Source organism: Ranitomeya imitator, chromosome 7, assembly GCF_032444005.1.
Source record: "Ranitomeya imitator isolate aRanImi1 chromosome 7, aRanImi1.pri, whole genome shotgun sequence".
Classification (NCBI taxonomy): Eukaryota; Metazoa; Chordata; class Amphibia; order Anura; family Dendrobatidae; genus Ranitomeya; species Ranitomeya imitator.
The window spans coordinates 51,256,946-51,274,479 of NC_091288.1; the positions used below are offsets into that span (position 1 = coordinate 51,256,946).

Consider the following 17,534-nt stretch of genomic DNA (forward strand, 5'->3'; position numbering starts at 1 on the left):
TAAATCGTAGTGTGGTCGCTGGGGAGCTGTCACACAGACAGCTCTCCAACGACCAACGATGCCGAGGTCCCCGGGTAACCAGGGTAAACATTGGGTTACTAAGCGCAGGGCCGCGCTTAGTAACCCGATGTTTACCCTGGTTACCAGCGTAAAAAAAAACAAACAGCACATACTTACATTCCGGTGTCTGTCCCTTGCCGTCTGCTTCTCGCACTCACTCACTGCCGGCCGTAAAGTGAAAGCACAGCACAGTGGTGACGTCACCGCTGTGCTCTGCTTTCACTTTACGGCCGGCAGTCAGTGAGTGCGGGAAGCAGACGGCAAGGGACCTGACGGACACCGGAATGTAAGTATGTGCTGTTTGTTTGTTTTTTACATTTACGCTGGTAACCAGGGTAAACATCGGGTTACTAAGTGCGGCCCTGCGCTTAGTAACCCGATGTTTACCCTGGTTACAAGTGAACGCATCGCTAGATCGGTGTCACACACACCGATCTAGCGATGACAGCGGGAGATCCAGCGACGAAAGAAAGTTCCAAACGATCTGCTACGACGTACGATTCTCAGCAGGATCCCTGATCGCTGCTGCGTGTCAGACACAGCGATATCGTAACGATATCGCTGAAACGTCACAAATCGTACCGTCGTAGCGATCGAAATGGCACTGTGTGACGGTACCCTTACATTTTCTAACAATTGCGCCAACAGTTGTTGCCTTCTCATCAAGCTGCTTGCATATTGTCCAGTAGCCCTTCCCAGCCTTGTGCAGGTCTACAATTTTGTCCCCAGTGTCCTTAGACAGCTCTTTAGTCTTGGCCATGGTTGAGAGGTTGGAGTGTGATTGAGAGTGTGGACAGATGTCTTTTATACGGGTAACAAGTTCAAACACGTGCAATTAATACAAGTAATGAGTGCAGAGTAGGAGCGTTTCTTATAGCAAAACTAACAGGTCTGTGAGAGCCCGAATTCTTGAAGGTTGGTAGGTGATCAAATACTTAATTCATGCATCAAAATGCAATTGAATTATTTAAAAGTCATACAATGTGTTTTCCGATTTTCCTTTTTTCGATTCTGTCTCTTACAGTTGAAGTATACCTACGATAAAAATTACAGACCTCTCCATTCTTTGTAGGTGGGAAAAGTTTTTCCCCACTGTTCATACACACTTATTCACTCTAGGAGTAATGGTTCCTTAACTCAATCAATGCTGAAGAATGACACAAATATGAGTTGTTGCGCAGAAAAAAATGATCTCCCCTGAGTTTCTACAATATGCACCTTAAGTTGTAAAAGAGAGAAACTAAGTTTCTGTAACATTTGGAAACCAGAAAACTTGCCATATCTTTAACTGTGCTTCATAAAATATGCAAACAGAAGGGAGAACAGTTTAGATTCAACAGAAAGAGGAATAACAGAGAGAAGAGACTCTGCAAGAGAAGCCTGAACTCTCGAGATAGAGATAAAAGATATTATGGGATAATGGCACATCTGTCCCTGTGCATACACTAACTGTGAACTCAGCAGCAAAAAGCAAAGGTCAAAGCAAAGAGGATAATTGTGGAGGACTTTAACAATGCCGTGATTAATTGTTCAGGGATCGCGGTACCGGGAAGCTTATTGTAGGGTATGGAAAGTGATTTGAGCTATAAATGTACAATCTCTGTTACACAATAATTAATGACCCTGGTATGTACTGTAAAAGGGCAATATCTGTATGTTTCCTAAGCAGTTCAGAGATCTCTAAGCATTGTTGTGACAGACGCACCATTGGTCTTACCACTGCAATACCTGTCTAACCGAGAAGGAACTATAGTGTTGAGATTTATGGTTTATATATGGAATATAAGAACAGTGGCTGAACAAAGAAGACTTTTTTTTCCCAGAGCACCACCTGGAAAATGGAAGAACATTTTTTTCCTTTAAAAAAGACAGCTTAAACAGTGGCTTGCATAAGTATACACCCCACTTGACGTTTTATTAATTTTGTTACATTACTACCTGTGTCTGAATATTTTTATGATCCAATTTGTGTGTGATGCCTCAGCACTAAATAGTCTAAGTTGGTGAAGTGAGAAAACTATAGGCAAAAATTAAAGTTATGGGATGAAATAATTAAAAATTGGCATGTGCATATGTATTCACCTCTTTTGCTATGAAGCCCCTAAACATTTCTGGTGCAAGCAATTATTATATATTATAATTTATATAGCACCATTAATTCCATGGTGCTTTACATGAGAAGGGGTTACATACAAATTACAGATATCACTTACAGTAAGCAAATTGACAATTACAGACTGATACAGAGTGGCGAGGACCCTGCTCTTGCGGGCTTACACTCTACAGCAGTGTTTCCCAACTCTGGTTCTCAAGAGCCACCAACAAGTCATGTTTTCAGGATTTCCTTAGTATTTCACAGGTGATGGAATTATTGCCTGTGTAGGTGATGTAATTATCAACTGTGCAACACTAAGGAAATTCTGAAAACATGACCTGTTGGTGGCTCTTGAGGACCGAAGTTGGGGAACACTGCTCTACAGGATGGTGGGGATGAAGACAATAGGTTGAGGGTTGCAGGAGCTCCAGTGTTGAGGCGGTAGCTTCTGTAGTGGTGAGGAGGCAGCAGGGTCAGTGCAGGCTGTAGGCTTTCCTGAAGAGGTGGGTTTTCAGGTTCCGTCTGAAGGATCCGAATGTGGTTGATAGTCGGATGTGTTGGGGCAAAGAATTCCAGAGGATGGAGGATATTCGGGAGAAGTCTTGGAGGTGCTTGGGTGAGGAGCGAATAAGTGTGGAGGAGAGAAGGAGGTCTTGGAAGGACCGGAGATTACGTGAGTGAAGATATCTGATATATGAATTACCTTCATAAGTCACAGGCTTAGTGAGAGAAAGTCCCCCTGTGTGCAATCTAAGTGTCATATGTCTGTCAGTATATACACTTTACCTCTTCTGAAAGGCCACAGAGGCTGCACCACCATTAACAAGAGACACCACTAACCAAACATCATGAAGACCAAGGAGATCTCCTAACAAGTCAGTGACAAAGTTGTTGAGAAGCACAAGTCAGGGTTGGGTTATAAAAAAGGAGCTGAAGATTTCCCAAGCAGAAACTGGAGTATCTGTCCATAGACCACAATAAGCTCTACACTCCATAGAGGTGACCTCTATTGAACTGTGGGTAGAAAAAAAGTCTTTGCTTATGAACAAAAATTGTAAGGCTCATGCCAAAAGACATGTGGGAGACCCGCAATGATTGAGCAAGGTGCTGTGGTCAGATGAGACCAAAATTAAACTTTTTGTACTCAAGACAAATGTTAGGTCTGCCACCAAACTAACTCAGCTCATCAACCGAAGAACACCATTCCCACATTGAAACATGGTGGTGGCAGCATCATACTGTGGGAATGCTTTTTGGCAGCAGGGACAAGAGAATGGTCTGAGTTGAGGGGAAGATTGATGGTGCAAAATACAGGGTTATTCTTGAGAAAAAACCTGTTTCAGTCTGTCAGTGATTTGAGACCGGGACGGAGGTTCACCTTTCAACAAGACAATGACCAAAAGCATATTGCTAAAGGAACACTCGAGTGGTCTATAGGGGTGCTTTATAGTATAGAGGCCTATGGGGGCGGCTTATGCTGTATAGAGTCTACCTAAGTGGGCTGCATTATACTATATGGAGTCTGCTTATGGGGACTGCATTATATTATATAGAGTCTGCCTATGGGGACTGCATTATACTATTTAGAGTCTGCCTATAGGGACTGCATTATACTATATAGAATCTGCCCATAGGGAGTGCATTATACTATATAGAGTCTTCCTATGGGGAGTGCAGTATACTATATAGAGTCTCCCTGTGGGGACTGTATTATACTATATAGAGTTTGCATATGGGGACTGCATTATACTATATAGAGTCTGCCTATACTTTGTATAGGGGAGCTGTGCAGGAGAGAAACTCGGGACATTATTAAATGTTAAGTAACCATTATTATTATATGGGAACTCAGGTTATTTTGACTGTCAAAGGGGCACACAGACTGAATTATTACTTTCTATGGGGCAAAATGTGGGCACTATTTTCTAGGGCACTTGCACTGGCTATTAATATATTTTAGAGGGTTGTTTTACCATTTAGAGGGCACAGAGAACCACACAGTAGGTTCAGTAGTAGGGACACATACGGCAGCAGTGGCTCAGCATTGAGGTATCAGCAGGATGAGAGGTTTGATGTTGGGGAAAGATGGGGCTGTTCTGGAAATGTGAGAAGTCAAATGTGTCTTTGTTGTAATCTCTGCAGCTAAGTCACGGCTGGAGAAGTTGTCATGTCGGTCTGGGCCAGATGGAAAAGACGGGAAAAGTGAACGACTCCACCAGAAAGAACGTCATCAGTAAGTCACCATCTATAACTGTACTGTGATCTATCACATGTCCTACAGGACTGGTATCTATCACTATATGGTCACCATATGGCGGTAATATCAGTGTTAGTCCTTGTATAGAGGGTTTTTTTTAGTAACAGCTCTGTCATCTGCTAGGGTTTCCCTATACCTACAATTAGGGTGAGTCACCATAGTTGTAATCAGGGTTACCTGGTTAGAGGCCCACTCAGATGTTTTGCCCCCGCGAACCAAAACCCCCTAGCTACGCATCTGGTAAGGTTTCTTTTTTTCCAAGGAAATGGACTCATACTGCAATGAATAAAAAATGATATCTACATACCACACAAGAGTATCTTCTCCCAATAATCTAGGAGCAGTTTGGCGATGAACAATCTTTTGATCAGCATGATGTAGACCACGTCAAAAGGCAAAAGTCATAACTAAGTGGCTCAATGAACGAAACATTGAAATTTTAGGTCCATGGCCAGGAAACTCCCCAGATCCCAATCCCATTGAGAACCTGTGGTAAATCCTCAAAAAGAGTGTGGACAAATAAAAACACAGAAATTGTGAAAAATTTAAAGCGCTCATTAGGCAAGAATGTGATGGCATCAGGGGCATAAGGTTCTTGGTCGCAGAGGCTCGTGCGGGTGGTAGCCTTTATGGGTGAGCCGTCCCAGCAGAAACTTCCTCGGACACACATCCAGTTGAAGTATAATGTTTTGTGGTGCACATACCTGTTGGGTCCGTAAGCGGAAATACAAGGGCTAATCTGAGGCCAGCAGCTGACGTTGGCGTGTGCGTGCTTTGTGAAACCCATAATTTTTTTGGCTTTAATAAAAAGTGCCAAATTTATTGAGATGTGAGCATTTTATACCACTGGCATTGTAGCATATTACAGTTGTAATTAAGTTTCCTTCCACCTTACCCTATTATAGGTCGGGGTCACATTTGCGAGTTCAAGTTGAGACCAGAGTTTGCGGCTGCATGTATTTCTATGCAGTCGCATGCTCTGGTCCCGAGTGCCGGCGGCAGTGGCGGGACTTGATGCGAGAGACTTGCGCGAGTTTCTCGCATTGAACTTGCAAGTGTGACCCCGGCCATAGTGTAACAGTAGCATGTGAAACGCCAATCTAATTAAATCCCCCTATCACTGCTTTTAAATTCTGACTACTTTTCATCACATCTGCTGACAACTGCTGTGTGTAAAGGCTTGTGGCTGTCTCATACACAATCATTATAATTCGCAGACGAGCTGGACCTGTATAGTACCAAAAACGTAGACTGTACAAATAGCATGATTTATCGGTTTCCCAAGCTCAAACCACAGTTCTATTACAAGAAACCATATTATTTTACCAATGCCGATGCACACTGAACGTGTCCATATAAAAAAATTGTAAAAAGACATAAAAAGTTTAGGAGAAGATTTGAAAAGAACAAAGTTGAAAGAAGATTCAAGAAGTCAGAGACTGCACTCCTCTAATTGTCCCTTCGGCGGTTCCATCATGAACTGTAGTCACCTGTAGTACTTCTACGCTCTAAGGAGACCTCATAATGAGTAGTGTTGGATGGACAGCTGTGCTGATCTCATCTTCCGGGAACATAGGTCATGAAATTCAGGCAATTCTACAAAATGAAAACCTAAAGGGACAGTATAATGCTTTATCCTAACAAGTATCTGTCCACAGGGCAGACATCTCAGCAGACAGGGAGACCGCCTTCATTACTATAGAAAACTCTTCTAATGACACCGATAAAACAACCATACAGAGGAAACAGAATGCTGTAGGTTACTATTTAATACAATTACTGATAATGAAAGGAGTGCAAAATACAGGAAGCAAAAAAACATCCCATGTTCCAATATCACCTACAATATAATAATAATCAGATTCTGAATATAGTGACTAGTAGAGATGAGCAAATCAGACAAAATTCGAATTTGTCAGCTTGTGTGGATTTTATAGGGAAATTCAATTTGCAGAGAAGTTATTCTCCAAGAATATAATGCCTCTTATCAGGGCTGGCTCTAGGTTTTCATCGGCCCCGAGAGATAGAGTCTCAGTTGGCCCCTTTAACATATATGACGATTCATGATTCAAAGGTACGGCAGAGAAATATAGGGATAGTACAACGCCAAAGATTTCACTTCTTATATTACATGAGTGATATATATTGTAAATTCTACAATAGCTCAGAAATCGGACAGTATAGTTCTCCATACAGTATTATGGGCACCACATAGTGCTCCATACAGAATAATGAAACCCATATATTGCTTCATACAGAATAATGGGCCCCATATATTGCTCCATACAGTATAATGAAACCAATATATTGCTCCATACATATAATGCTCCAGTATATGAGGGGCCCCATATATTGCTCCATATATTGGAACCTATGTAATGCTCCACACAGAATGGGCCCCATATAATGCTCCAGTATATGATGGGCCCCATATATTGCCCCATATATAATGGGACCCATGTAATGCCCCATACAGTATATTGGGCCCCATATAATGCTCCATACAGCATATGATGAGACCTATATAATGCTCCATACATGATGGGCCCCATATATAGCTTCAGTATGCTCAAGTGCTCTCGGCACCGTGACTGTTCAGTCAGAGGGTGCACACTAGTGACATCATCGCGCCCTCTGAGCTGAAGCGTGACAGAGTCAAGAGATGCTGCGGGGCAGAAATGGGGAGAGGTAAGAATTGCATATACCTGGGCCCTGACTAAGTGGGGGGTCCAATCACTGGTGCTGGCACCAGACCCCCATAGCGCACTGGTGTCCCTGATGGTGAGTGATGGTGATGGTGGTGTCCCCCACCTGCTGATGCTGGTCCTGCTTCTTATTATGTTCTGTGTCATGTAGTGTTAAGGGACTGTGGGCACATACCCAATCCAGCGGACTAGGGGTGCCCTAGTCTATCCATGTCCCCCAGATTATTCTTGAAGGTGGAGATGCCAGGCTCTTGTACCTCTTGTAACCCTTTTCTGATCCCTCCCCCACCCAGGGAGGTGAGGGGCTGAAGTGTATAGGAAAACACTAGCCAGACAGGCAGGGTAAAGAATCATACAAATACGCTCACAAAACTACAGAGTGGGAAACAAAGGAGGTGTAAGAAGGGGAAACCAAATGTGAAAGGATAAGGATTAACACCCAAACCAAATCCAGCAATCTCCAGAAAAACTTTCCAATCACCAACTCCAAACACTCAACTTTCACCTTCATTGTCAAACCAGGAAGTAGAACTATCATTGGCAACTCCCAAGCCAGTGGTGAGCATATTTATACAAAAAGGGAGTGGCCAACACAGAACAGCTGAGACAATTCAGAATGAAGAGCTACAGATCACCTGAACTGAATAACCCTTGCCATGACAGCAAGCAATCCTGATCATGAAGCAGTTCTAATAAGTGCAGGAGTTCATGTAACCAGGTGCCATGATCGTCTATCCTCACTCTCTTGCAGTATCCCTGTGACACTCTGGATCTCTCTAGACCTCAGAGAATAATAAATATAAGACACAAAAAAATAACAAATTTTTATACTCACCCTTCACTCACCTGTCCAGCCTCTCACATGACTCCTTACTCGCTGTCCTGTCCTCCACACCCCTATCGCTTCGCTTATCTGACAATGTTATTTAGGCTGAGACTTAAGTCTGCAAGTAGGCACCAGAGTATGAACCCCAAATCAACACAAGCCAGAGATGCAATGGAGGTGTGGAAGACCAGTAAACAGGCAGAGTACATTGCGGGTGGCCGATGTAGTGAGCAGTGATGTTTTTTTTTATCCTTTTACCTGTCCTCTACTATTCATCAAGATGGCATGTGCAGCTTACCACCATTTTTCTGACTTCGCATGGAGTAAATTACAAAAAAATCCCGAATGTGGAGTTTTGTCAAATTTGAGCAGATGCCCATTCCACTCAAATAAATTCACCCATCTGTAGAGACCAATAGTCTACGATATAAAAAGTCCTTTTCAAATTAGATCCCCTGATACAATATCACTAGCAAAACAATAAGTAGAGTCAATTCAGATTCTAAATGAAGTGTCTTGTAGTTAATACTATAGAAATTACCTACATCCTTACTCCATTTTTGTTTTTGTGTTTCCCTTTTTTACTCGCCTTCTTTTAACTTTCGACGTTTTCCATCCACATACGGTAATTACTGAGGGCTTGTTTTTTGGGAACAAGATGTCATTTTGAATTACACCATTAATTTAACGATACAATGCACTGTAGAATGCAATTCCAACATTGTTTTTTGGGTTTTCTTTTTATAGTGTTTACTTTCTGGCAACAATGACCTGACATTATGATTTTCTAGGTGATTCTGAACTTTGTCCATTTTTTTTAAATTATTTTAGTGGTGAAAAAGTTTGGAAATTTGAAGAAAATGTTTTGAGTTTTTTTCGTGTCAGCATTTTTGAGACCTGTAATTTTTTTTTAATTTTCTCGTAATTTTTAAATTTTAATCTCTGAAACCCACTCCATACACTCTCACTTGACTTCTGGTGTACATGTTTAGTGGATGACTGGTACAGTCAGGATAAAAGGAAGGAAAAAAATATAGGTTTTCCCAGTAACATAGGAAATGGATACTCAGATGGAAAATAAAGAGAGGAAAGGTGATGATGCACAGATCAATACATACAGCTTATAGGAAACAACAGTATTGGAAAACAAGTAATAGATAAAGAGTAAATACCCAGTGGTAAAAAAAAAAGTGGCTACTACATAAAACCCAAAATAATTAATGGGACATGATTACTAATAACTAGGGTTGAGCGAAACGGGTCGGTAATATTCAGAAGTCGCCGACTTTTGGCAAGGTCGGGTTTCATGAAACCCGACCCGACCCCAGTGTGGGGTCGGCCATGAAGTCGGCGATCTTCTGAATCTGGAATCGGAATTCCGATACCGATTCCCGATATGTTTAAGATATCGGGAATTGGTATCGGAATTCAGATTTAAGTGTAAAATAAAGAATTAAAATAAAAAATATCGCAATACTTACCCTCTGACGCGCCCTGGTACTAACCGGGAACCTTCCTCCTTCGAATCAGCGCTTGAAGGACCTTGCGGTGACGTCGCGGTGACGTCGCGGCTTGTGATTGGTCGCGCGACCGCCCATGTGACCGCTCGCGCGACCAATCAGAAGCCGTGACGTCACCGAAGGTCCTTCAAGCGCTGATTCTTAGGAAGGAAGGCTGTCGGAAAGAAGCAGGGCGCGTCCGAGGGTGAGTATATACCTAATAGGAATATACTCACCCTCGGACGCGCCCTGCTTCTTTCCGACAGCCTTCCTTCCTAAGAATCAGCGCTTGGCTTGAAGGACCTTCGGTGACGTCACGGCTTCTGATTTGTCGCGCGAGCGGTCACATGGGCGGTCGCGCGACCAATCACAAGCCGCGACGTCACCGCAAGGTCCTGGAAGCGCTGATTCGAAGGAGGAAGGTTCCCGGTTAGTACCAGGGCGCGTCAGAGGGTAAGTATTGCGATATTTTTTATTTTAATTCTTTATTTTACACTAAAATATGGATCACAGGGCCTGAAGGAGAGTTTCCTCTCCTTCAGACCCTGGGAACCATGGAAACCCAATGCACTGCATTGGGTTTCGAGTTTCGGCCAACCCCGACCCCGACATTTTTATAGGATCGGCCGATTTGACTCGACCTGACTTTTGAAAAAGTCGGGTCTCGTGAAACCCGACCTGATCCTATAAAAGTAAAGGTCGCTCAACCCTACTAATAACTATAAAACTTGTTGTTTTTTTTACACTTATTTTTCTTGGCTTGTTACAACTCATGCCCTATTATAGAGGTAACCCATCGCTACTAGGAGATAATATGGAAATCAGAGACATGCCATCGAGATTTTCCATATTCATAAATCCTTAGGTTTTCATTTTGTTAGGAATTATTAGAACAGAAAGTCAATAAAGCCACTTACTGCACAAACTGTTTCATGTTTTTTTTCATATTCAGCTATTTTCTTATTTCAATACGACTTCAAACATACGTTTACATACAAGCTTTACTGTGAGTTGCTTTTTTTTACTTTGATTTTTTTTCGCCATTATATAATCCTTTTACATTTTATCTTTTCAACTTTAGACTCTGTTCAACGTGTAATAGTATAAGCTTTGATGTCCCAGCCAATGCAGTATTCAAAGTACTTACAAAATATTTTCAAAGAAAATTATAAAAAGCTAAAAAGAGTCAAATAAAATATAAATAAAAACGATATGAAAAGTACCGTACACACTATTAACTCTTTATTTATAAAGGACACCCATACCCATTCCGGCCGGTTGATGGCTGGAAGATTTCGATAACAAATGTCCAATTTCAGACTGCTGGTCGCATTGTTCCCCCAGAGATAAACTGTACGAGTCGGCATCTTTTGCGTAGAGGGCACAGGAGCGCTTGGCTGAGTGACCGCTCCTGTGTATGGGAGTGTTAGCTAAGATGGCTGTTAGCCGAACAATCGGCCTAAGCATCTTTTGGCTTTTGCCACAGATACACCTTCTTTCTAAAGAACCTCCCTCAGAGGTACAACTGTGACTTTGGATACCTCTACTACTAGTGAACATCCCCTTTAATGCCTTTCCGTAGCGATGCGTCTGCATTTTACAGACCCCTTTCCGATTGATGGTAGCGGTCCTTTTGCCTGTATTAAAATGATACTGCTGCTGTTGCTCTTGACAAGCATGGTTGTCACTGTACATCAAGCAATGAAGAAATTCTTCCAATGCTTCAATATAACCAATATGGTGAAATGGAATCATTCTGGAAAGTATCAGGAGCGGAAGGAAATAAGCACAGTAGTTCAAGACTATACATCTCACATTCACGGCATGTTATCAAACATTTTATATCTTTTAGACAATGGATTCATTAAACTGTGTTGTCTGGAAAAATTCAAAGTGGAAGAGTACAGCTTTAAGAAGAAGCGTTACTCATCCTGGCTGATGGAACATTGATGTAAATCCATATGAAAACCGCTATTGGTGAGATGAAACCTCAAATCAATTCACTTTTTCCAGTTAAGAAAAAAAATCAATGCACGCCCTCTAAACTGTGTATGGAGAGGCCTTCCCGGCCAGCACATGGATTTCTGCACTGCAATTCAAGCCTCAGACGACTTAGATGGAAACTTGCTATTTCATGTCTGTTTTCTAAATAAATAGCTGGCAAGACAGAAATATGGGAGATTTGTAAAATGATTCTTCTCTAGTAAATAAATATCTCCCAGGTACTAAGAACACATGGTACGTGCGCAGGATAAAGTCACCTTCATTTACCCTACATTATCTGCAAATTCCCCAACAGCAGTTCTAGAATATAAAGCTTTAAAGAGAATTGTGCTCTATAGCCACAGGATCAATAACAAGAATCACAACCTCCAGGGACATGGCTATAGGCAGTGTCAGACTGGGGAGTCAAGAGCCCACCAGTAACCAACTCCAGGGCCCCACTGTTCATCTACATGCAAACGTGACATTATCCTCAATCACAAATTTATATAAAAATGAACTAAATGAATAAGATGTCGCCTTTGTTTGTACATAGTGATTCAAGTATAGTGTGCCAAGTACTGCTCATATATGAGGGTGGTGACCCATAATTGCACAGGGGCCCACCGGAGGATTCTCCTTTTCTTCGGTTGGCCAGTCTGATCCTGAAGGGGTCCAAAGATACTAGTATTACAAATGGCATAGTGCAGGTAAGAGATGTGACGCTTTTTGACTTCAAGGGAAGTCTGATGTCTGTTATCAGGCTAAAGGCTGCTATCAGCAGCAAGAACTATAAAATAACACATCTTGTGTTATATCAGAAAGCCACCTTTGTTATAGAAAGTATTCCATTAAAGGGAATCTGTCAGCAAGTTTTTGCCATGTAATCCAACAGCAGAATAAGGTTGGGACATAGACCCTGATTCCTGCTTTGTTTAATGGGAGCAGCAGTTGTGATAGAATCTGTTTTCTCTGAGCTCAGTTGTTCATCTGTGACTACTCCACTCAAACCTCAGCTTTCTGTGTACACTGCTAGAGCTGCTAATCAGAGCTAGGGATGTGTTTGGACTAGGAGGCATGAGGCAGCTAGTCCTGGAGTGATAATCTCCCGCTGATAAAACACTGATTGTATTGAAACACCAAAACACAGCCTAGTAAGTGACACATCACTGAAATCAGTGATGGATGTGCCACTTGTTTTTTTTTGTCATTTCTATGTTGGCTTACTGACTGAGCACTGCTCCCTTCACCATGTGGTTTTTAATTACATCTAATCACACTTGGTTCCGGCCAACCCATATGTAGGCTTTGCTGAGAGAGGTGTCCACATTCACCCAGGCATACAGACATTAGCCTTCGGTAAGTGTTCACATTTGGACAGGGAAGTCAAGGACCCATCAGATTAATGAGATCACCTTGACGACGGTTGATGGGCTCACACTATTTGGCCAAATTCTGTGCAAAGCGTCTCAAATATTTTTCCTAATGTTCAAAAAGCCATTTTGCTATTCATATTTCATGTATTTCATTTCCGACATGCTTTGGCACGATAAAGTGCAACCTTTTTTTGTACATCAGGCTCTCAGCCTCTACATCATAGTGTTCTCAGTTTACATAGCAAAATCCAAATTCTCTTTAACCCCTTAATGACCGCCAATACGTCTTTTAACTGACCTTAGATATAAGAGAATAGTATCCCCATACAGGTGACAATCCAGCATCTGTTGGTTGTACACTATAGCTGACAACTTGCTGTATCAGCCACGATCAGTATTTGCGCCTTCTAAATCTGTTTAACCCCTTAGATGCTGCTGTCAATAGTGACTACATCATTATAAATGGTTAACAGAGTGTGGGGGCTTCTTCTTTATCCCAATTGGTGCCCTCAGATCATGATTTTGTTGTCCTGATGTTTGCGATGGCAATTCATGACCAAATAGCGGACTTAGAGTCTGCCGGCTGTAGTAATCTGTTTAGAAGTTAGCAACATTTAGGTGGTAAAAATACACATTTTCATTTCTGTCATGCCATTTTGCATTAATTCCTGTAAAGCACCTGAAGGGTTAATAAACTACCTGACAGCAGTTTTCAATATGTTTAGGGGTGCTGTTTTTAAAATGGTATCACGTTTGGGGGTTTCCCAATATATGGGACCCCTAAAGTCACTTTAAACATGGATAAGTCCCTAAAAAAATAAATGTGGTAAATTTCTTTGAAAAAATGAAAAATTGCTGCTACATTTTTAAACCTCCTAAAATGCTAACAAAATAAAATAACATTTTACAAATGGTGCTGATGTAAAGCAGACATGTGGGAAATGTTATTTATTAATGGTTTGCTGTTGTATGACTATCTGTATTAAAGGGATAATCATTCAAATTTAGAAAATTGCTAATTTTTTAACATTTTTCTCAAATTTTATATATTTTTTATAAATAAACACAAAAAATGTTGAACTAAATTTACCATTATCATAAAGTATAATGTGTCACGAAAAAACAATCTCAAAATCACTGGGATTTGTTGAAGCGTTGCAGAGTTATTACCACATAAAGTGACACTGGTCAGATTTCAAAAATTTGGCTCGGTCACTAAGGGGTTAATAATACTGAATTATGAAATTGCTATTAGAATTACTGTAATTACTGTACCATCATTTAAGCCACTTAAAGGGAATGATTCATCAGAAAACTACCTGTTGTTTAAGTCAGGTTTTTATGTTAAATGTTTATTTTTATTATTATTATTTTATATATAACAATTTGTATATAGAAAAAAGAAATATTGCCGTTTTCACACTTGTTATTGTGCTATTTAATTCCAGTTATTTTACGAAATTTACAGGTACATTAGCAGCATTAGAGACACACACCCTATATTTTGTATTGAAGCGTCTAATGAGTGTGTGCAAAAGTCATTGTGAAGGGAGGAGGATCTATGACATCACCTATTGTGATTGGTGGATCATGTGTTACCAGCTGTGTATAGAGGAGTTACCTGCCAATTTAATCCTGCCTCTGACGATAATGAGATTTCTGAAAATTCTTCTGTAAAGAACAGGAAGTACGAGTCTAGATTAGTCCCAGTGGCCAGTGTCAAAATTGCAAGATTATGATTTCATTTTATCTTTAGTACAGATTGAGAAATCAATTAAAAAAAACATTGACAACAATTTTTAAAACATAAATGTAACACAAGAACCTGATTTATACAAAAGGCCATTTTCTGCTGATACTCTCCCTTTAATAGGACCATACTGAAAGTGTTTGCCCTTATCTGTGAAATCCTTTAAACCTACAATTTCCATCCTTTATGTAATCATTGCAAAGGATAAATGTGAATGTATATTTCCTTCCTTAACTAGACTTTTTGCAGACTTGCCCGATTTGATGACCAGAGAGAACATGAGCTTTGTAAATTGATAGTTATGGGTGGTGAATCGGTGAGTATACATATATACACAGCACTATTGAGTTGACTGGTTTCCATTAAGCTGATATATCAATAAATTTACTTACTGTGTTGAAGTTTGGGAAGAGTCCAACAGCCGGACTATTTTCCATCGGAAATGACACAAATGGCTTCATATCCAAGGAGGGTTGCACCACAAGGCTCGGGGTCCGAACTAATGCAGGGAGGGCGGCCGTATGACATGTACTGCCTGGTAACATAAAAAATAGCTACATGTTATATACATTCATTTATATATTTATTAGTTGTGAATAGACGTACAAACATTTTGTTGGGCGAAGAAGTCAGTGAGCTAAATATCTGTTAAAATGATTTTCCGAATTGTGACTTGGATAAAAACACTAGACACTCAGTGCGCAAAAAAACATAGACACGTAAACAGGTCCATAGACTACTCGTATGATAGGTGGGTGTCCTATTTGTGAAAAACGTTGAAAAACCTGCATTGTAAAGAGGCTTTAGGACAAAATTGGCGCTGTTTCTGGGAAAAATGGACATCCTTCATTCCATACAATATAATCACTTAAGGGCTTGAACAGGACCAGTGATATTGGACGAGTGCTGTTCATGGTTTTCATGGATAGTACTCTTATCCATGTTATTCTATGGTGCTCTGCAGATTTCCATGGACACGTCCGATTTTGATCCGAGGGTCAGATCAAAATCAACAATCTAAGTCTATGGATCCGTGGAAAACATCGGACCACACTCAGAAAACATCCAAGTATAGTTTGATGTTCACAGACTGAATGAATGGAGAAGGTGGAGAGGTGGGGAAACTTTTTTCTGTTCACCTCCGAGAAATACTTATGGAACTCTGATCAAACTCTGATCAGAATCTGGTCAGAATAATCAGACCATTTTTCTATGATGTGGAGACATCGGTTGTGTGCACCTATTCCAACAGTAAAGTAGAACTCACTTATCTAATAAAGTCAAAAAATATTTTTCTCTGATCTTAGACAACCCCTTCAAGAAGATTTGAAAAACTAATGGTTTCTGATTTTGCAAAAAAATAATCATATTGGAAATACAAATTGAAGGTTCTTTTTTTACGAACAAATAATGTTTATAGAAAGTTTTAAAGTAACACGTAACATAGGATTTCTACTCTATACCAGGCTCCCCTGAAAGCCGACTGGAGGAGTCCTGAAGTCTATAGCTGTGATCTCTCACAACTTAATGACCTTAGATGCTTCTCAATATGGAACTTTCAACATCAGCGTGATATTGGGCTTATGAGAAAGATCAATATGTTATCACAAAAGCAAATGAAACTTAACTGAAAAAAAAATCCCTCTAACACAGAGATTTCAACAGCTTCGATAATTCACAAAGTTCAGACTCCTCAAAGGTTAAACACTGTAATATTACATTACATTAATGGACAGAATTAATGATATAACAAATCTCCTATACAGATATGTCCTTGAGACAGGTCGTGAATACACTCTGTAGGGATCTCCTCTCAGCTTCTTTGGAGTATGTTCACATGTAGCGGATGTGCTGAGGATGTTCTGTTCAAATTTCCGAATTAGGAACACACACAAGAAAATCCATCAAATCCATCATCCATCTGTCAAAGTTTAATCCCAACATCTATCTATATATTCGTCTAAGGGGCACTTCCGTCTGTTTGTCTGTCTGTCTCCTGTCACGGAAATCCCATGTCGCTGATTGGTCGCGGCAGGCACAGTCCGGCCGTGAATTCGCCCCTTCCTACTCTCTGTCAGTGCCCCCTCCAGTCAGCGCTCACAGAGGGTTAATGGCTGCGTTACACCTCGTTATGCCGTGGTGTAACGCAGTCCGTTAACGCTGCTATTAGCCCTGTGTGATCAACTTTTTACTATTGATGCTGCCTATGCAGCATCAATAGTAAAAAGATCTAATGTTAAAAATAATAAACAAAATAAAAAATCATTATATACTCACCTTCCGACACCTTTCCTGCTGCTCCTCGCGACGCTCCCGGCCATGCATTGCGGTCTCGCGAGATGATGACGAACCGCTACGTCATCATCTTGCGAGACCGCAATGCATTCTTGGGACTGGAGCGTCGCGAGGAGCATCAGTAAACACCTGGGCTGGATCCGGGGGCCGACTGAAGGTGAGTATATAACTATTTTTTATTTTAATTCTTTTTTTTAACAGGGATATGGTGCCCACATTGCTATATACTATGTGGGCTGTGTTATATACTACGTCTCTGTGCTATATACTATGGGCTGTGCTATATACATCGCTGTGCTATATACTACGTGGCTGTGGTATATATTATGTGGCTGTGGTATATATTATGTGGCTGGGCAATATACTACATTGCTGTGCTCTATACTACGTGGCCTGTGTTATATACTGCATGGTCTGTGATATATACTATGTGGCTGTGCTATATACTACGTGGCTGTGCAATATATTACGTGGCTGTGCAATATATTACGTGGCTGTGCAATATACTAAGTGGGCTGTGTTATATACTGCATGGGCTGTGTTATATACTGCGTGGCCTGTGTTATATACTACGAATCTGTGCTATATACTATGTGGCTGTGGTATATATTACGTGGCTGGTCAATATACTACATCGCTGTACTCTATACTACATGGCCTGTGTTATATACTGCATGGGCTGTGTTAT

General features: G+C 40.9%; 1 protein-coding gene across 4 annotated transcripts in view; it reads right to left on the reverse strand.

Moving 5' to 3' along the window:
• The window catches only part of ZNF385B (zinc finger protein 385B), a 724,391-nt gene that overhangs the window by 147,289 nt on the left and 559,568 nt on the right, over positions 1-17,534 (reverse strand). For 3 of the 4 annotated variants that reach the window (XM_069733222.1, XM_069733221.1, XM_069733223.1), the window contains one exon: positions 14,944-15,086. In XM_069733222.1, the coding sequence (XP_069589323.1) occupies positions 14,944-15,086 (143 nt within the window). Of the gene's footprint in view, positions 1-14,422; positions 14,473-14,943; positions 15,087-17,534 lie in introns of those variants that run through there. The other variant, XM_069733224.1, reaches the window with a different exon arrangement.